Raw genomic sequence first — 22,393 nt, 5'->3', positions numbered from 1 at the left:
CCACAAGTTTTCAAATGTATAAATTGTATAAAGATCTTTTGAAAATAGCAGATCTACAAGCTCACAATGCGACGCATTGTGAGTTTGTAGATCGGCTATTTTCAAATGGCCGAAATGTATGTGTATCGAGCAGAAAGTAGCCGATCTACAAGCTTGTGTGACATCAAGCAAAGCACGCTCCATATAGTCCATGAGCCAGACAAGATTTCATTATCGAAAGAGTGGGCAAAACCATACCTATATTAAATTGTTTATAGGGTCAATATAAGTAAATAAATATATGATAACCTTTCCACAGGAGCAGCTTTTTCATATTTATCACACATTTTGTTATTTTCCCCATACGTACATGACAGGTGAAAAAATGACAAAATTAAAAAAAATGTTATCATAATGAAACTTCCCCAGTTGATTACTTACATGAAGACAATAATTTATCGTATTACAAGTTTTCTGAAATTGTACATTTAAATATGCAAATTGGGAATTAGGAAAATATGCCCGAATTTGCATAACTTTACAGAATCAACATTGGAACATTGGACAAAGCCAGAGTGAACATTCTTATTTCATTTTGTTAAGATGTTGGAGGGAATATTCAATATCTGGCTCAATTTTGAGGCTCTGGCTCATGGACTAAATGCCTAATTTGCATATTTAAATATACAATTTCAGAAAACTTGTAATACGATAAATCATTGTCTTCATGTAAGTAATCAACTGGGGAAGTTTCATTATGATAACTATTTTTAAAATTGTCATTTTTTCACCTGTCATGTACGTATGGGGAAAATAACAAAATGTGTGATAAATATGAAAAAGCTGCTCCTATGGAAAGGTTATCATATATTTATTCACTTATATTAGTCCATGAGCCAGAGCCCCAAAATTGAGCAATGATTATCGAAAGAGTGGGCAAAACCAAACCTATATTAAATTGTTCATAGGGTCAATACGAGTAAATAAATATATGATAACCTTTCCACAGGAGCAGCTTTTTCATGGTTACCACACATTTTGTTATTTTCCCCACCTACAAGACAGGTCAAAAAATAAAATAAAATAAAAAATAGTTATCATAATGAAACTTCCTGAGTTGATTACTTACATGCAGACAATGATTTATCGTATTACAAGTTTTCTGAAATTGTATATTTAAATATGCAAATTAGGCATTAGGAAAATATGCCCACATTTGCATAACTTTCCAGAATCAACATTGGAACATTGGACAAAGCCAGAGTCAACATACTTATTTCATTTTGTTAAGATGTTGGAGTCAAAGGTTTTTAACGAGGGAATATTCAATATCTGGCTAAATTTTGGGGCTCTGGCTCATGGACTAAATGCCTAATTTGCATATTTAAATATACAATTTCAGAAAACTTGTAATACGATAAATCATTGTCTTCATGTAAGTAATCAACTCAGGAAGTTTCATTATGATAACTCCTTTTTAAATTTTGTCATTTTTTCACCTGTCTTGTACGTATGGGGAAAATAACAAAATGTGTGATAACCATGAAAAAGCTGCTCCTGTGGAGAGGTTATCATATATTTATTTACTCGTATTGACCCTATGAACAATTTAATATAGGTATGGTTTTGCCCACTCTTTCGATAATGAAATCTTGTCTGGCTCATGGACTATATTGATCCTATAAACAATTTAATATAGGTATGGTTTTGCCCACTCTTTCGATAATCATTGCAAAATTTTGGGGCTCTGGCTCATGGACTAATACGCCAAGGACCGTAATGGAACTACTTTCTCAGGCTTGTCTGTGTTTAATACTTTTGACAGATATGGGAAAAAAAAAACATGTATGGACATAATGCATTTTGTCAATAAAACATCAATACAGTCAGTCTGTATCGTCTTCCTAATTCAAATATAGTAAGGAGGTTGGCTTTTTTTCTTTTTTAAATGCAAGGTCGGGTTTGGTCATGTTATACATGTCAGACGTAAGAACGTTTTATTTGTCAATATGGTACAAGCAGCGAAATGCAATTTTGTACAGCAGAAGATTTGAACTGGAAACACATATGACACCTTCACGTGTTTCTGGTTCAAATCAGCTGCTCAGCCAATCAAAGCTATGGGAAGATCCATTGGAATAGGAAACGGCTATGCCACTTTCTGGGGACCCAGGACTACAATTATGCATAAAGCTTATATCTCTGTAGTTATGTGATCAAGATGTATATCAGTCACATTTTTCGGATTCTATTCCAATTGACTGCGATTGGCTTTCAAAGTTTGCTGGAGGGCTCGTTTTGCACAAAGTTCTACAAGCACCGCTGGACCGATCGACGGAAAACTTTGCACGCATACTCCCAGTAGGCCAAGGAAGAATCTCCACCCAATTGTTTCAAATCAGCCTGTATAGCGGTAGCCTGGTAAACCCCCCTCCCTCCGGAAATCTCATTTGCATTTGATTTCAGGAAGGAGTCTGGGATTGCACAGGGAGTAGAGCTGCCCGGTCGCTGCGTTTGCGAACCAATCAGCGGCTGCTAGGGGCGGGATCATCCAATCACCTGTCAAGTATCTTGACAAAATGAAGCGCTGTTTGTCATCGATTCTGCTACCGGAGTCTCAGATGGAAGTAGGCTGTGAAAAAAAAAGCTTCTTCCATTTGACGGAGTCAGGTTAGTATAGCGGCACCATGAGACAGATTTTTCAAAATAACGTTTTTTATATTATTCTGACAGATTTTGTTTTACAAACTTCACTTAAGTCAATACACATTATCTCTGTAGTCATCTCAAGACATATTTGTCAGATTTCTTATATTCCCTTCAGATTGGCTACAATTGATTTCCAAAGTTTGTAGAGGTGGCCTTTTTTGCACAACATTCCAAAATGTGTTATTTTCGGCACATTCTCACTAGGCCAAGGAAGAACCCCATCCCAATTTTTCAAATCGCCTCAACAATTTCATGTTTAAATTGAATAGGATTCAACAATGGAACACAATGGAAAGGAACACAATGGAAATAAGTCCCCAGGACGTTTTCTGCCTTTATTTATAGTTTCATAGTAGATGGACAGGAAACGGGGCGAGAGAGAGATGGGGACCTCTAGGCCAGGTCCGGGCCTTAATGCAACATTTCTGATTAATAAAGTATTCAATAAAATAAATAAAAAACAGTATTAAAAATGAGAAATACACATTTCTTCATTTGAAAAATCAAACGCATATGCCTTATGATTGAGTCGACATGCGAAAAACTACTTGAAAAATGTGTAAAAAGAAAAAAAGAAAAAGATCTGCCTGAGGTTGTCATGCATATGCATAATAATGACCTTACAAGCATGAATTATGCATGTGCATATGTGAATACACTCAGCCTCCACAGAGCTTTTCCCACACTGACCACATCAGTAAGGCTTCTCACCATTTAGTGATGTTTTTTCTGGTGTGAATTAAGATGAAACTTTCGGGTGAAGCGTTTAGAACACTGGCCACAGCAGTAAGGCCTTTCTCTGTATTCTCTCGTATGGGTGTGCTGATGAAACTTAGATAGTCTTAGGTTACTAAAACTCATCCCACATTGTTCACAGCTGTAAGGCTTCTCTCCAGTATGTGTCAGCTGGTGTCTCTTCAGATGATATCTTTTGAAGAAGCTTTTATCACATTGTTCACAGGAGTAAGGCTTCTCTCCAGTGTGTATTTTCTGATGTACCTTAAGGTGACACAATCGGATGAAGCGTTTATTACACTGGTCACAGCAGTGAGGCCTTTCTCCAGTATGTGTCATCTGGTGTCTCTTCAGATCAGTTATTTTGATGAAGCTTCTATCACATTGGTCACAGCAGTAAGCCTTCACTCCAGTATGGGTTACTCCAGTATGGGTTACCTGGTGTGCCTTGAGAATCAACATTGAGGAGAACCTTTTGTAACACTGGCCACAGCAGTAAGGCTTCTCCCCAGTATGAATGCGCTGATGAATCTCTAATGCCGATCGTTCCCAAAAACTCTTCCCACATTGTTCACAGCAGTAACGCTTTTCTTCAGCATGTTTAAATTGCTGGTGTCGCTTAAGACTACCACTTTGGCTGAAGCTTTTAGAACACTGGTCACAGTTATAACAATTCTTTCCAGTATGTTTTTCCTTGTGTCTCATAAGACTAGCATTTTTGGTGAAGCTTTTATCACACTGGTCACAGTAATGATGTTCCTCTTCTCCAGTATGGATGCGCTGATGAGCCTTTAATTGGTGTTTGTGTTTAAAACTCATCCCACATTGTTCACAGTAGAAAGGCTTCCCTCCAGTATGGATGCTCTGATGAGTCTTTAATGTACTTGATTGACTAAAACTCTTCCCACATTGGTCACAGGAGAAAGGCTTCTCTCCAGTATGGATGCGCTGATGATTTTTTAATGTGTCTGGTCTACTATAACTCTTCCCACATTGATCACAGGAGAAAGGCTTCTCTCCAGTATGGAAATGCTGATGATTTTTAAATTTCCGTGAATTACCAAAACTCTTCCCGCGCTGGTCACAGGAGTTATGTTTTTGTTTCACTGGAGACGGGGCAGAACAGGTATCTGAGATAGACAACAGTAAAGTATTATTCAGATATGTAAAACAGGACAACAGTTCATCACATGACAAAACTCATTCACATAGTAGTCATATACTGTATTAAACATATGACTATTAGTGGAGGCGCTATCAGGGCTCCACACGCACCCCCCTTATGTTTTTTTCTAGTCTTGATATTTGGCACCCATAGGACCTCTAAAATAAAGATTTTGATGATCCCAAGAAAATAATGGTCCAAAATGTGTTTTTGTCAATGTTTTATTACCCTTATGAGACCTGTGGGATTGCACACTCAAATTTTAAGGTAGCCCAAAGGTAGAGATACCATTTGATTCTAGACAACCTCAGGTTTCCAAAGGGAACTTGTCATACTACCTTGTCTGGAAATATCTAAGGATTCAAAGTTAGACAACATTTTGGCGAGGAGAAAAACGGCCATCACCATATGTGTTGGAAAATGGGTTTTTAATAATACTATCCTCTTCCATACCTGAGGCAGGGAATCCAGGGAAATCTTCCTTATCGCTGTCCTCTTCAAACATTTGAAGGATCTGTTGATGCCGTTCTCTGTCCATGGCTTGAGTTAGACCACATTGGAGATAGGAAAATACAACAATGAAATGCATGAAAAGTGAGTCCTAAACGTGGCCAAACACATATCCCTATAGTGGTTAGAAAACAGAACATAACTAGAAAAGTGTGCTCCTCAGATCTCAGTGATTTTGAACATTCTCTCTTGAATCTGCAAAATCACTGATCCCTGATTGTTGAGAGCAGTGGTTCCCAAATGTTTTTCCTTGGAGCTCCCACATCTAACAAAGCTGAGACCCCCACCTACGTGCGTGTGCGCACGTCAAGCACACCTGCACGCAAAGTCCTATGCACCCAAACTAGGATAATATCATGTCCTACAACAGAACAGAATAAAAGAGAGAGAGCATGAAACGTACTGGTGTGGTCTCCAGGTTCCTGTTCAAGGTGGTCTTCAGGTTCTTGTTTAAGGTGGTCTTCAGGTTCCTGTTCAAGGTGGTTTTCATGTTCCTGTTTAAGGTGGTCTTCAGGTTCTTGTTTAAGGTGGTCTTCAGGTTCTTGTTTAAGGTGGTCTTCGGGTTCCTGTATAAGGTGGTCTTCGGGTTCTTGTTTAAGGTAGTCTTCAGGTTCTTGTTTAAGGTGGTCTTCAGGTTCTTGTTCAAGGTAGTCTTCAGGTTCTTGTTTAAGGTGGTCTTCAGGTTCCTGTATAAGGTAGTCTTCAGGTTCTTGTTTAAGGTAGTCTTCAGGTTCTTGTTTAAGGTGGTCTTCAGGTTCCTGTTTAAGGTGGTCTTCAGGTTCTTGTTTAAAGTGGTCTTCAGGTTCCTGTTTAAGGTGTTCTTGAGGTTCCTGTTTCATAGAAATGGTCCTGGCTGGTGCTGGAGAACTCATCTTCACCTGCAGGCTGGACTCCACAGACTGGTCTGGAATTAAGGAATAAGGACTTTAATAATAAGGACTTTGATTTGACATGGGCTTTAGATTAAGATAGAACAGAGGTTGTAAATAAGTACATTTCAAAAACTGGGGAGTCATGTCCACACACGCACGCGCACACACACACACACACACACACACACAATTAATCATTTTATGAAAATCATCAATAATTGTATGAACATTATTAAAAATATCTTATGAAAATATAAAATATTATTTCCCCAAAGAAATTATAAAAATGAAAGGATTCATTCGCTCCTCAACATACCCATGAAAAGGCTACGTAAGAATCTTGACACAGTATGATGTCTGGGTTCTGGTTAGAAACTCGAATTAATGCATTGAAATCAATTGGAAAAGACTTCTGTCACGGCTTGATGTCATGTTAATAGCAGGTAAGCATCAAAGTCTACAAGAGAAGCATCACATTTAAAAACACCAAAGTTCATATTATTGTTGTGGCCATAATACAGGTCAACAATTATATATTTGAAAGTCACAGAACATAATACGTAAGCAGTTTATTCAAATTTCTTGTCGCTCATTGTATTTGCCCCGTGAGTCTGGGTCTCAAACTGTGGGTCCTTGTGTCTACATTCCATTGGGCAATAAAGGTTGCATTACGCTGTGGAAGGTAGTCCTTGCTTACACATCCATCCCCAGAAAAGGGCTTCCTTAAAAGGCAGCTGTCTTTGTGAGGGGGGGGTTCTGTTCTCTGAAAGGGGGAGGGAGTCTTTCACTCAGGGCCCACCAAAGAGAAAGTCCATTTGGTTATGAACCAAAAACATTATGAATCAACTTTCTGTTTCCATACTGGTCGGTGTTCGCGCGCGCGCGTGCACACACACACACACACACACACACACACACACACACACACACACACACACACACACACACACACACACACACACACACACACACACACACACACACACACACACACACACACACACACACACACACACACACACAGATTGTTTTTTATTGGACCCATGTTTTTTGTGTTTTATTCTTGACATTATGTACCAATATATGGTCATGTATATAAACGTTTGGTCAATAAAACATCAGTCAATCCTTATTCTTTCAGCTGCAACCAGTGTTAAGTAAACCAGTGTGACTTGGCATCAGTTTAAAAAATAATAAAAACTTGATTCATAGCGGTAAGTACTAAGTAGGCTTACTTTAATATCTTAAAAGTACAACAAGTTCAAGGCTTTAGTGTTTCAATCAGTCTCTGTTGTAGGGTGATATGGGACTTAAAAATAAAAGCCATTTCAAGGCTTTGATATTGCTTGCAGCCAAAAACTTGCAACCAAACTTCTATTCATAGGAAATTCGTCCAGAAGAGAAAGGGGGGAAATAATAACTGTTAAAGGCAGCAGCAAACAGAAGGGTGTTTTAAAAGGCGATCTTAGAGAACTAAGAGTGGCAGCCGACCTGGCGTTTATGTAATATAAGTAAGTGTAAATATAATAATGGCGTTGCGTCATCGGCTTGGTATATAACAGCGTTAGCCTGTTCTCATAGCTAACACTCAGGACGGCGTGCAGGCCATGTTTGAACGCATCGCTGTCACTCAAGACGGCCGTGGGGGCGTGTTTGGGTTCAAGGGGCGTGGCCTCAGGCGCAAGTGCAGCATAATTCTGAAGCACACATCTGGATGTGTAGACCCTTTGTCCTACTCCTCCCGCCCAACACTCCCTGCTAACAGGTGCTGCCCCTGAACAACAACACAAATTGTTCTCATGGAAACATGTCATTTCCCATGAAGTTCTCTAGCACACAGTTCATGCATTTCCATTTTATTTATTGTTTATTTAGAGTAGCCAATTATTGTTTTACCCCTTTTTCTCTCCAATTTAGGTTGTAATGCCAATTAATTCCTCCCCACACATATTTCTGTGTTGTCACTGCTGTCGTATCCTACTGACTCACCTGCCAGTGAGGAGCCCCCACCGGGAGAACGTAGAGGCTTCATACTACTCCTCCCGCCCAACACTACCCGCTGACAAGTGCCGCCCAGCCCATAGGAGTACATGCAATGACCAATATCACCCTCGCCCGAACACGGGCCAATTGTGTTCGTGTAGACGCTCGACAAAGCCGGATGCACCACGGTGGATTCGAACCCACAACCTCCGTGGCGGTGGGCAGGGATTTTTACCACTGCGCCACCCGAGCACCTATGCATTTCCATTTTAATGTAGGCCTACAACAGTCTACGTAACTGTTATGTTTTAATATATATCTGCAGTATTTCTACCCCAGGGCCCTTTTACTGCTTGAAATTCAACTGTACCCTGACTTGCTTGAACGTCTGGACATAACTCAACATGATTCAAAATGGTTCATGAACCCATGAAAAATCTGTTGTCTGTTGACCGCCGGCATAGTGAATTAAGAGCCTTTAGGATGTACTTGTTTAATCGTACCCAGTGGACAAAAACTGACAGTCTTGTAATGGGCTGGTGAAACTGTCTACACTACCTGGAGACATCTCCTCCTTCTGCCGTATGGTGTGATCCCTGGTGAACTTGACCCTCTGGTGGGCCTCGATGCACGTCACGCACAGGAACTCCACACACTCCACACACAGTAACCTGTGGCCTCCGTGTTGTCGTCACAGCTCATGCACACCTGAAGTGGAAGGACAAAGTGACGTGTGGGTATGAGTGAGCCAGTCACAGATACCGGAGAAAGTGGCAGCTGACACAGTTACTATAAGTAGGGCTGGGAAATTAACGGCAAATCTATCAAAACCGACATTTAAAAACATGAATCTTGCTATATATGTCAATTGAATAATTGAATAATCGAGATTATATATATCAACAAATCTACAAATAATCGACTGAATTGATTATTCTGATTAAACACTGATTAAACTTCATTGTACAATGGTGGCGTGCGAGATTGTAGATCGGTTATTTTCACTTTCTTTATCGTTTATTCATCGTAATCGAGGCACAAGTTTTAAATAACCGTGCAGTCATATCACCCAGCTCTATGGATGGATTTCTTGTTTACCAACATTGAGACTGCACGTGCAGGTGCCCGTTTCATGTAATCTATTCCCAACAGATCTCCAAACCTGCTGTTTTGGGGATCACTCTGGGGAGAACTGGCTTCAGTTAATTCAACCTCCTCTGTGTGTTGGCTGGTGAGACGCTCCTGGCGAGACATATATAGTTCACCCTGCAACGGTATTGCGTGCCGAGAACAGCTGACATACAAGCTCACAACGCGTCGCGGATGTAACTGCTGTGAGCTTGGAGGTCTGCTATTCTCTGCCGTTCTCTATACACAACACCTTCACACGGCGGAGTATAAATCAGGTTTGAGGGGATATTGTACTTTTACTCCACTACAATTATTTGACAACTTTAGTTACTAGTTACTTTGTAGATTTTGATTATTATAACAAAACATACATTAACCATCCTATTTAAACTATGGCTATTTGAAAATAGCAGATTTACAATCTTGCGACGCGTTGTGAGCTTGTAGATCTGCAATTTTCTAAATAATTGTATACATGTTAGACATTATGATAACTTTGATGCTACTTTTACTGTACGAATATCCAACCCGACACACACTACTTGTGCGACTGGTCGGCTACGGCCCTCGCAAAAGGCCGGAGTCCCTGAATAGGAGTAAAGTAGATAATACTCAGACCTACTCAAACCTGTGTCTTTGATGGTTTTTATTTACTAACACAAATACAAACATACATTAACACACCTAGCAGACAATCGTTCTACTAAGCGGCCAGTAAACTACTATCAGTCAACTACAACCTTGCCAGTAGGCTCACATTCTACTAACAAAGTCTAGCCAGGTCAGGCAGTCAGGTCAGTCAGGTTTTAAACCTACAGAAAGATTGAAACACAGAAACAATAATGACAATATTACCGACATGAATCTACACACAAACAATAAACATATCAGCATATATGACTATTAATCTTCGTGTATCAAGTGCTTTTCTACTCACTACTGGTCTGTTGAGGGACTCCAAGAAACTGAACTCTCCCTCAAAGTTCCACACAAAGACCCATAAAGGATGTCGCCTCCCCCTGTTAGACATTTGAGCCTCTCTCTCTCTCTCCTCTGGAGAGATAAGGGAACTTTAAAGAATTTATGACTACCAAACTCTGAGAAAGGACCCAGTATGAGACCTTATAGAGCATGCCTCAGTTAATGACTCCAAACAGGCAGTAGGCTAAACCTTCATATATGTATGTATTTTACCCTTGCCTTTATATGTCGGCCTACCACACTGGTGTAATCCTAAATAAGCAGTAAATACACACGTAATTATAATTATAATAATATCACAGGCGTCGGAGGCATGGAATAACCCAACATTTACTTTTGGTACTTTAAGTGCATTGATGCCAATACTTTTGTACTTTTACTCAAGTAAGTTTTGATGACCTTTTACTTGCAACAGAGTATTTCTACATTGCAGTATTGATAAAAAGAACAGAATTTAAAAAGAAAATGAAATAAATTCTGTCTGTTGGTTAATAACACATTATATTACTCTGAGGTTTGACAAACTGGGAATACATATTGTATCATATTTATTTTGCTTTACGGGGTCTTTAAGTAAAAAAAAAATATTACTTTTTCAACCACTGCCTAGATGTCTGGTTGTCCTCACGTCACGTGGTTGCTGTCCAGTGTCCACAGGAGGTTGCCTACAGTGTTGCCAGATTCTGCGAGAGAAACAAGCATCCAGGTCTATTAAAAAAAGGTCACCAGAGATTTCGACCCAGGACAACTCGCCCAACCGCAAATTCGAGTCCGTTCGACCCGTTTTTACCGGGTCGAATTATCTTTACTTTACTTTACTTTATTTGTTTATTTAGACAGGACAGAGCATATTAATGAACGTCACATGAACGTAAATACACCGGGATTAGCAAAGATGCTAATTTTCATCCGCAGTCCTCACACAAAACATAAAAACAGAAAACAGACAAACGGTGTAACCCCTAGAGGGTAGTAGAGTACAAGGTGACGGTGGTGATTAAAAAAAAATGGGGGAATAAAAAAGAGAAAGGAGACCAGGCTCTGTCCGCTCTTGCCAGTCCGACCCCGTGTGGCATCGTGTTCACCTCAGCAACAGCTGCCAGCAGCTGGGTGATGTCCAACTCGTTCATTGCATAGGCATCCCATAGTTTTCAAGTCAAAAATAGTAGTATATACAAAAAAATGTGAAATAAAATGTATATTACAAAAAGGCTGAGTCTGATTGAATGTGCACTATTTCAGTCATAGAAAAACAAGTTATCAAAAATAGTTATATACAAAAAAAATGGGGGAATAAAAAAGAGAAAGGAGACCAGGCTAGACCTCGATCGTTGATGGCCTGTGTCTCTGTGTCTCTGTGGGTGGCTCCCTTTAGCCTCCATTAGCCTCCATTAGCTTTGTAATTGTTTGGTAAATAAAAACACCAACACAATAATTGTTTGGTAAATCAATGTACATATTATTATTATTATGTCTCTGTCTCTCTCTCTCTCTCTATGTCTCTCTCTGTCTCTCTCTCTCGCGGTCCGGGTCGAAAAGTCAGGTCCAAGCGGGTCGAGAGCGGGTCGAATGGTCCGGGTCGAATCGTCCTGGGTCGAAATCTCTGGTGACCTATTAAAACAAGCCCAAAAGAAGCGACTATTTGAGCCGCTCTACGAGCTTGTGCTGCCTTGAAGATCTACCATTTTCGAAAGAATCTTGAAAAGTGACATTTAGCATATTTTCTTAAACATTTCAACAACAAACAAGCCCCCAAAAAACGCAACCTTACCCGCCGCAAATACCAAATACAAGCAACCGAACTTTATAGAAAAACCAGCCCAAGGTCGCTTATAGTAAGCAGACATGGCAACACTGGTTGCCTTCCTCAGCTAGAAAATTTAGCAACCCTAGCTAAACAACTTCACCTCGCTGTAAATAAACAGCTCTGAAGACTTTCTTTCTTATGAACAGATGAAATATAGCCCATAATCAGCACAAAGTCATATGAGTAAATTATTATAAATATTCTATACCGTGAAAGCTCATAGAGGCGTTAAAAGGGCAAACAGTGTGCTTTCTTTCTTTCTCACAACATTACAACTACCCATACGCCACTGCGGTTGTTAAAAGCGTTGGTTCTAAAAGTGGGATCCGGGGACCCCCAGGGGTCCTTGAGGGAGTTCCTGGGGGTCCCCAGCTAAATGGTAGTTAGGAACCAAATGGGTCCATTTGGTTCCATTTGTACACTCTCAGAGTTAAATTAACATTGATTTTTACAATATAAATTGGGGTCCCAGAGATAGAAATGTGGTGTCCGTAGCCATAATGCATGTCAATATGGGGGTCCTTGACATGAAAAAGTTTGAGAACCACTGGCCTACTGCCCGTTGTTTATAATACTGTCAAGTAGGCTACTGTGTAGTCTGTACTTACTTACTTTACTGGAGTATTTCCAGTTTTCAGTACTTTTACTTCTACTCATCTCAGAGGCAAATATGTACTTTTACTCCACTACAATTATTTGAAAACTTTAGTTACAAGTTACTTTGCAGATATAATTGATTATATTATAAAACATACATTAACCACTTAGCCCTATACCTAGGCTGTTTGAAAATAGCCGATCTACAAGCTCACAACTCATCGCGATGTGACGCGTTGTGAGCTTGTAGATCAGCTATTTTCAAACATTTTAGTACTTTTACTTTTGGTACTTTAAGTACATTTTGATACCAATACTGAAGTACATTTTTTATTCCGTACTTTGACTTGTAATATAGTACTTCTACATTGCAGTATAGATACTTTTACTTAGGTAACACATTTGAGTAGCCTACTTTTCCCACCACTGTTCAGAAGCAGTGCTTAGTTTACAGCACTCTGGTGCCACCTAGTGCTGTACCCGGACATGTGTCACTATGGCAACCTGACTGGGGAAGTAGAGAGACATAGCTATGGTTCTTCTTTTAATGCTTCCATGAGTTACTGTAGTAGAGCCATAGAGATCATCAAAGCCATTCAAAAGCTCTTTGATTAACAATGTAACATATTCACATTCACTGTGCAGGGTGAGTAGCTATATTTTGCATCATTGTGTCCAAAAGTGTTCACATTTTCAGTTCCATCTGATGAGTGGTTTGACTTAATATCACACCCTGAGAGGCATTGGTTTGACTTAATATCACACCCTGAGAGGCAGTGGTTTGACCTAATATCACACCCTGAGAGGCAGTGGTTAGACTTAATATCACACCCTGAGAGGCAGTGGTTAGACTTAATATCACACCCTGAGAGGCAGTGGTTAGACTTAATATCACACCCTGAGAGGCAGTGGTTTGACTTAATATCACACCCTGAGAGGCAGTGGAAATGGTTTCTAGGATGCCAGGTGAGTTGTGATGATAAGCTTAATTCATTCTCTTCGTTGCATTTTTTGTTTCAAGTATTTTAAATACAGTCCAATCTGATTCAATTTAATTCAGTTCAGTGTCTCTCACAATCACCAACCAACACGCGTGTACACACACACACACACACACACACACGCGCACGCGCACACACACACACACACACACACACACACACACACACACACACACACACACACACACACACACACACACACACACACACACACACACACACACACAGACACACACAGACACACACAAACACACACACACTACTATGAACTACATATTCATGCAGTATGTGGCACATTCACATAATTTTACACTCAGATGGGGGGGGGGGGGGGGTATGAGGCTGGTATATGTAGCCTAACACTGTCAGCCAGCCAGATGACAGCCATGAATTAAGATTATTTTGAGATATTTCTTTATTTATGTGTTTTCGTTTGTTTGTTTATTAGGGGAAGAATTACTGAAAGTATGCTACATTTTCCCAGATGGATCCAGATATGGTGAGTGATTGTAACTGATGAGGAAATAAAGTTTTGTTTTGTATTTAGTCATGTAAATTCCCAATGCCCTCTTGTCACTGCTGCTGCTGACCCCTAGTAATAATTCGAAAACAGTGTTACAAAGTGCTTTGCAATGCCAAGATAGAAACCATCCATAGGGATAAAAACAATGGGGCAAGTAAAATTCACAGTTAAAATAAAACCAAAATAAATCCAAAACAAATACATAAACGTACATACATATACGTATATTTGAAAGTAACACAATTGAGACAACCTAGTGGACCTGTGTCCTTCTCTTACCAGAAGCTTAATTTATACTCCTTGTATTAAAGTATAATCTAACTCAGGGGTTCCCAGAACCTTTCCGCTTATAAAAAATACTTGTGCATTATGAGGTTAATTCATATTGGATTTGTATTTATTTTTTAAGTTTGGGTCCTGGGGAAAATAGCCATGGAAATAGCCGAGCTCACTATGCGTAATGCACTGTGAGCTTGTAGATCTGCTATTCTCACTATTTCTTTAAAACATTTGAAATAAAATTAAATATATTTATTTATTTATTAAATTATATTGCAAACGGGAAATGTATGATTTGATCTTTTTTTCCTCGCAATTGTTTTTGGAAAATATCTATTTAATAAAAAGAGATATTTAGCCATTAAAATGGGTCCGTGACCCTAAAATTGGTCCTCCTGACCCTATTGTTTGGGAACCACCAGTGGTGGAAAGTAACAAATTACATGTACTCAAGTACTGTACTTAAGTCAATTTTGAGGTATTTGTACTTAGTCCTATTCTATGCCTAGTCTATTTGACTACATTTCTGGTACTTTAAGTACATTTTGATACCAATACTTTTGTACTTTTACTTTTAAGTACATTTTGAACACCATGCAGAGTTTTACTTGTAACAGAGTACTTCTACATTGCAGTATTGATACTTTTACTGAAGTAAAAAATATGAGTACTTTTTCCACCACTGGGAACCAGCGATGTAACTGGTGCTGCTGTGTCCTCACAGAGGGTGAGTGCAGCAGGTCTGAGTCCGGCGTGGTGCTGAGGAGTGGATGGGGCCAGCAGATCTCAGCCAGTGGCACCGTGTACAACGGAGAGTGGCACGACGACAAGGTCAGTTCATTGACACCATGAGAGGATCAGTGGTGGAAAGTACATTTACTCAAGTACTATACTCAAGTACCAGTATTTCCAATTTTCAATTCTTTTACTTCTACTCCACTGCATCTCAGAGACAAATATTGTATTTGTACTCCACTACAATTAACATTAACCACTTCAGCCCTATATATACTTTGGCTGTTTGAAAATAGCCGATCTACAAGCTCACAGCGTTGTGATCTGCAAATTTCAAAAGATTTTTATGGATTTTAGACATTATGATAACTTGTGAAATGAGACATTCTGAGTACTTTGGTACTTTTGGTACTTTAAGTACATTTTGATGCCAATACTTTTGTACTTTTACTCAAGTACATTTTTAATTCCGGACTTTTATTTGTAACAGAGTATTTCTACAATGCAGTATTGATACTTAAGTAAGAAATGTGAGTACTTTTTCCACCACGGAGGATTCATTTAACCCAGTGTATAACATAATGTAATATTATAAATATTATTGTAGTGTTTTGCCAATTATTCGGGGGCCCATTTACAATATCCTCACTGCCCACCAGTGGGCCATCGATTCAACCAATTTCAACCTGGCGTCAGTGTTGATTTTGTTGACTAAAACTATGACGAAAAATGTTGGTCGACTACCTTTTTTCACTGACAAAAACAAAATAAAAACAAAATAAAAACTAAGCTACTAAATCTAAGACTAAAATGTTGGTGAGGGACTGGAGAGTGGAGAAGAGATACATGCAGTAGAACTAAAAGACATCGTTTTATGTTTGTTGGCGCTCTGAAAATAGCAGATCTACAAGCTCACAACGCGTCGACTAAATCCACTGTGGATTTAGTCTACTAAAATCTTCGGATATTTAGTCGACTAAAACTAGACTAACAGTAAAACATTTCAGATGACTAAAATATGACTAAAACAAAATGAAATTGTATTCAAATGACTATATGACTAAAACTAAATCAAAATTTGCTGTCAAAATCAACACTGCCTGGCGTCCATCTCTGTCCCAGATGAGTGGCAGAGGGACACAGAAACACCCGTCTGGAGGGGTCTACGAAGGGGACTTCAAGGACAACATGCACCACGACACAGGGACCTACACCTTCCCTGATGGCTCCAAGTACACAGGCCAGTTCAGCAAGAACAGGTGAGGGACAACACAGTGGTGGAAAGTAACTAAGTACATGTACTTTGAGGTATTTGTACTTTACTTGAGTATTTCCAATTTCCAATACTTTTACTTCGACTCCACTACATCTCGGAGGCAAATATTGTACTTTTACTCCATCACTATTGTTTGACCACTTTAGTTACTAGTTACTTTGTGGATTTAGCTTACAAAACATTCACACAACTTCAGCCCTTAAAACCTTGGCTATTTTCAAAGGATTGTTGTACATTTTATATAGCCTATAATTCAATTCAATTCAATTCAATTTTATTAAAGTGTCAAATCACAACAAGTTGTCTCAAGACACTTTACATGTAGAGGAGAGACCCGACATCCCACCCTGAGCAAGCAATTTTGCGACAGTGGCAACGAAAAACTCCCTCTTAACTGGAAGAAACGTCAGGCAGACCCTAGGCTCTAGGGTGGCGGCCTTCTGCCTCGACCGTGTCGGGGGAAAGAAGAGAGAGAGAGAGGGAGAGACAGACAGAGGAGAGACAGAAAGAGATACAGTGCAAGTAGTAACAATAACACTAGCAGCAAATATAATAGTGTAAGATAGTATATGATAATATAATATAGTACAGCAATAGTGTGTATGCAGTATATAATGGTATAATAAAAGAATGTTAAGATAATATACAGTATAGTGTAGTGGTATAGTGTAATGTAGTAGAAATCCACGGTCGTGCTCCATGGAGAGGCCCGGTCCGCAGTCACAGTATTGAGCCGCAGCTGGGGGTCCATGGACCTGCGACGTGGGAAATAAAAGAAACTCCGGGGAGCAGGTCCCCGGTTGTAGAATTAGTGGCAGGCCTTACTAGAGCGTGAATCCGTACAGGGTTAATTACGATTGTACCAATGGGACACAAACCCACACAACCAAAGGGAGGACGAGAAAAGAGAGGACGAGAGGAGAGAGGAAAAGGGGGGGGGGGTGGGGAGGGGGGGGAGAGGATGACTATAGGGTGACTGAGTCTATACACTTTGGCTATAGGCTTTATCATAGAGAAAGGTTTTTAGTCTAGTCTTAAATTTACAGAGTGTGTCAGCTTCACGGACTGAAACTGGGAGAAGGTTCCACAGCTGAGGTGCCTGAAACTTAAATGCTCTACCTCCTGTTCTAATTTTTTTGGGGTTTCTTGGAGCTGTAAGCATTTTTTCATACTGTGGACGCAATGGTGTTCTGGCTGGTTTATAGGGCTCGATGAGTTCTTTGAGATATACTGGTGCCTGTCCATTGAGAGCCTTGTATGTGAGGAGGAGAACTTTAAACTCTATTCTGTATTTAACCGGGAGCCAGTGCAACGAGGCCAATGAAGGAGTGATATGATCTCTTCTTCTGGTTCCTGTCAGTATGCGCGCAGCGGCATTTTGGACTAGCTGCAGGCTTTTTAGGGACTTACTTGGGCAGCCTGATAATAAAGCGTTGCAATAGTCCAGCCTAGAGGTAACAAATGCGTGGACAAGTTTTTCTGCATCATTTTGGGACAGAATGTGCCTAACTTTTGCAATATTACGCAGGTGAAAAAAGGCATTTCTTGAAATTTGTTTTATGTGGGACTGAAAGGACATATCTTGGTCAAACGTGACTCCCAGATTCTTTACAGTGGCCCTGGAGGTCAAGGTAATACCATCTAGGTTAAAATTCTTATCGGCTAGTTTATCTCTGAGGTGCTATAGGGCCAAGTACAATAACTTCAGTTTTGTCCGAGTTGAGGAGTAGGTAATTACGGGTCATCCAACTCTTGATGTCTATAAGACATGCTTGAAGTTTAGCCAGTTGATCTGTTTCATCTGGCTTCATCGATAGATGAAACATCGATAATTGTGTATCATCTGCATAACAGTGGAAATTTATAGAGTGTTTCCTAATTATCTCACCTAAAGGAAGCATATAAAGAGTAAATAGTATTGGTCCAAGTACAGAGCCTTGTGGGACTCCGTATTTAACCTTTTCGCGTAATGAGGGTGTGTCGTTAACGTTTACAAATTGAAATCTGTCAGACAGATAGGACTCAAACCAGTTCAATGCAGCACCCTTAATGCCAACCATTATATATACTCTGGAAAACTTGTGAAATGGGACATTCTGCATAATGAGTACTTTTACTTTTGGTTCTTTAAAGAGGTGGTGCCATGTTTTTGCACTTTTTCTGTTTTTCATGTGTCTATGAGGTTGATAGAACTTCATTAAGCCCCCCGGTGGTGTTTTTATGGTGTTTTATGTCTTCTCTGACTATTTGGAGTTTCTTCCTGGAGGCTGAAACCTTGAGGGTCAAACGTGCCAATAGAGAAACAGCGCTTTAGTGACATCACAAAGCCCACACCCTCCCCCTCATTATCATAACACAACAGGTGTGGGCATGAGGAGGAGGAGGGACTAGGACAGGTGGGTGGTGCTAAGGTGGTGGAGGAGGTGCTAAGGTGAGAACCAGGTATACTTAATGCACTGGTGGGTGTGTCTACATAAAAACAAAATTTTAACACTTACTGTACACTTTTTTTTTGTTGAAAAAAATCCTTACATAATAATAATACCTTATGATCAGGTTTTAGGGTTGAAAAATATCATGGCACTCCATCTTTAAGTACATTTTGATGCCAATACTTTTGTACTTTTAATTCCGAACTTTTACTTGTAACACAGTATGTCTTGCAGTATTGACACTTTTGCTTAAAGGGCAAGACCACTTTGGTAGAGGTTTGGGTTGTGTAGTTACCTTGCCATGATGTAACTCCAAAGGTGGGCAAGAAATACAAAATAATTGCTCCATTGATTAGAAATTGATAATTCATTCACATTTTTATTAAAAAAACAAACAGTACTGGGTTTGGTGATGTTCTACAGTATATTGCCTGAATCAGCTATGTTTAGGTTCATTTATATGCTAAAAGGGTGACTTTGAGAGCTGTTTTACCGTACAATGTAAGTCAATGAGGAGCATATTTTGAATTATCAATTTCTAATCAATGGAGCAATTATTTTTGATTTCTTGCCCACCTTTGGGGTTACATCATGGCAAGGTAACTACACAACCTAAACCTCTACCAAAGTGGTCTTACCCTTTAAGTAAAAAAAAAGTACTTTTTCCACCACTGGGGAAAACACAGACAAATTATAATTATTTTCCATGAGTTTCATATCATTGAATAATTTAAAAATATTATAATATTATGTATCAGTTGTGGTGCTGGTGCTCTGGGTGCCGCTGGCATACCTTTATATTTTGTCGAAATGATCGAAGCACCAATGAGATGCAGTAGCACAAAAACATTGTAAACTTCATCAACGGTACAGCTGCTACAAGTTGTGAGCTTGTAGATCGGCTATTTTCAGCAAACAGATTTGGTGGGGGGAAAGAAAAAGTACAGAGCTGACCCCTGTACAGAGGGTTTAAGTAAAGGTGCTTTAAGTGATATTTTCTGTTAGAATAAGTGCTTAATAGTACTATAATCCCATAGCAGTCATTGCTAGAGTGTTTGTTTAATAGCAGCGGCCCCATCTCTCCAGTAAACACTACAGAAAATACATTTGCAGGTCAATCTTTAATACAATTTCATCCAATCAGGAGAGAGAACTCATATAGGACAGAGATAAACAAATTAAATTGGAACTGATGAAAAAAAAAAGTTTAAAAAAGAGCTGAAATTTTTTTAACTGGAACACCTGAAGATACATTTTCAGGTTGGGAATACCAATTTCATACATTTTTTACTCAAAATATTTGCTTCTGGGGGTCCCTGGAACAACATATTTTCAGATGGGGGGGGGGCTGGTCCGCGGACAAATACATATCATTTTGGGGGTCCTTGACATGAAAAAAGTTTGAGAACCACTGATATTATAGCAACATTACAAGTTTTCAAAAAAACTGTTAGGTTTTAGAAGACATTTGTAGAATCCCCCAGAAGCAAAGACTTTAGTTTAAAAATATTTATATTCAAAGATTTGCACACATTTTCACGATTTTTCCCCAAAAATTGCAGATCTACAAGCTCATAGCGCGGCACTCAGTGTCGCACTATGAGCTTGTAGATCTGCTATTTTTGAGCCAAATAAATCTAAAATTGACACACAGATGCATTCCCGGTCTTAACAATCTTTGTAGTGTTCTTTCTCCTGAATGTAATTACTGTTTATTAAAGAGCTGGAGAGACAGGGAGACATACTGGACAAAACAAGCTATAGCAATGATTACTCCCAGAATACAGACATGTAACCTTTTTACATTAGGCTGCCGTGTTAAGTAAATGTGTTCTGGCTTGGATCAATGGAACCAACATAGTATATTTCTAAGTTCTTATTTATTGGTATCACTATGAATACACATTTTTCACGTTTTACATTATTTAAAAATATTTATATTAAAGCAGCACTATGTAGTTTGGGGTATCAGTGGCCACTTTGGACACAAATAACATGACAGCCAAGAGCCAACGTCTTTGACTTCATTACCCAAGAGTCTCTGCAAGCATGTCCGGTGAGGACGCGCTGTGATTGGCCAGTCTACGCTTTGACTGGCAGTTCTGCCTTGGTGCCTTGACAAATGAGAGGATGAAACTCATCGTCTCCCCTATACATAGTAATACAGTCAAGCCCCAGGGACCCCCTGAGTCTATACATTTATGGAAGGAAGATTGTTATCGCTTAAACATGTAAGTTTATAATTTTGTAGGACACAGTTGTTAAAAAGTTACATAGTGCGGCTTTAATTTTATATCATCATAGAAATCGTAGACTCGATTTTGCCAATTATTCTGGGCCCACTTGCAATAACTCACGCGGCCCACAGGATGAGAATCACTGTGTTATAGTGTATGAGTTCTTCTGTGTTTCAGGTTGGAAGGAGATGGAGGGTTCACAGACACACAGGGACTGGTCTGGATGGGAGAGTTCCACGGCAAAGCAGCACTGGGCCTCAGGCTGCAGCACAACATGGACTGATTCACCCTTAGGCTGGGCCCACACTGGGCCTCAGGCTGCAGCACAACATGGACTGATCACACTTAGGCTGGGCCCACACTGGGCCTCAGGCTGCAGCACAACATGGAGTGATTCACACCTGGAGGATATCAGCAGTGGTGGAAGATTGTTTTACTTAAGTAAAAGTATCAATAACTGCAACGTAGAAATACTCTGTAAAGTAAAAGTCCGGAATTCAAAATTGGCTTGAGTGAAAGTACAAAAGTATTGGTATCAAAATACCAAAGGTAGTAAGTATACTCATTATACAGAATTTCCCATTTCACAAGTTTTCAAATGTATATTGTATAAAGATCTTTTGAAAATAGCAGATCTACAAGTTCACAATGCGTCGCATTCCGAGCTTGTAGATCTGCTACTTTCAAATGGAGAAATGTATAGGGTTGAAGTGTCTACGGTATGTTTTGTAATAATCAAACTTTTCATATCATTGTAGTGGAGTAAAAGTACAACATTTGCCTCTGAGATGTGGAGTCATTAAAGGGATATTTCACTTAAATTTTATCGTCTACTCAGGCTTTTGTGAGCCCCCCAGATAGTTTTTAAGTTGCTTGATTCAGTATTTAGATATTAGATATTAATTTGATCAGACACGCCCCCTTCCTATACAAACCCATTGTAACTTCAAACTCCATTTTAACATGTTAGATTAATCAAAAACACTCGTCCTTGGTTCTGGTGACTCATACCGCCCCCCTAATACGCGAGGGGGCCGTGTTTTTTCAATTACCTTTTTCATTTATTTTTTTAATATTTTTTTGGTGGAAAAAATAAATAAAATACAATAAAAAAATAAAAATAAAAAAATGAAAAAAATCTCACCAAGGACAGGTGTTTTTGATGAATCTAACATGGTTAAAATGGAGTTTGAAGTTACAATGGGTTTGTATAGGAAGGGAGCGTGTCTGATAAAATGAATATCAAATATCTAAATACTGAATCGAGCAACTTAAAAACTATCTGGGGGGCTCACAAAGGCTTGAGTAGATGATAAAATCACCAAAAGTGTTTTTGAAAGTGAAATATCCCTTTAAGTAAAAGTACTGAAAACTGGAAATACTCCAATAAAGTAAAAAATACCTCAAAATTGTACTGTATAGTACTTGAGTAAATGCTAAT

General features: G+C 39.3%; 1 protein-coding gene across 2 annotated transcripts; it reads right to left on the bottom strand.

Moving 5' to 3' along the window:
• Positions 1 to 3,012: 3,012 nt before the first annotated feature.
• On the bottom strand, positions 3,013 to 10,934 carry LOC308079896 (uncharacterized protein). 2 transcript variants are annotated; one of them, XM_080421524.1, is made up of 5 exons: positions 10,657 to 10,934; positions 8,512 to 8,661; positions 5,502 to 6,002; positions 5,042 to 5,128; positions 3,013 to 4,553 (listed from the first exon to the last, which is right to left on the bottom strand). In XM_080421524.1, exons 2-5 carry the CDS (start codon positions 8,519 to 8,521, stop codon positions 3,403 to 3,405), a joined length of 1,749 nt encoding a protein of 582 aa, XP_080277650.1. In that variant the 5' UTR covers positions 8,522 to 8,661; positions 10,657 to 10,934; the 3' UTR covers positions 3,013 to 3,402. The 2 variants fall into 2 exon arrangements, with proteins under 2 accessions (XP_080277650.1, XP_080277649.1); XM_080421523.1 differs by lacking the exon at positions 10,657 to 10,934 and having other exon boundaries at positions 8,512 to 9,574.
• Between the last annotated feature and the right edge of the window lie 11,459 nt (positions 10,935 to 22,393).

The sequence above is a fragment of the Gymnoscopelus braueri genome (assembly GCF_963280865.1).
Source record: "Gymnoscopelus braueri genome assembly, chromosome: 23".
Lineage (NCBI taxonomy): Eukaryota > Metazoa > Chordata > Actinopteri > Myctophiformes > Myctophidae > Gymnoscopelus > Gymnoscopelus braueri.
This window is presented reverse-complemented; position numbering and strand designations above follow the sequence as displayed.

Bases quoted from the DNA above. Each gene is read 5' to 3' on its own strand.
- LOC308079896 (XM_080421524.1), bottom strand. The intron at 5,129-5,501 runs GTACGTTTCATG...GTCTAACTCAAG, and splicing joins GGAACCTGGAGACCACACCA to CCATGGACAGAGAACGGCAT. The intron at 4,554-5,041 runs GTATGGAAGAGG...TGTCTATCTCAG, and splicing joins CCCTGGATTCCCTGCCTCAG to ATACCTGTTCTGCCCCGTCT.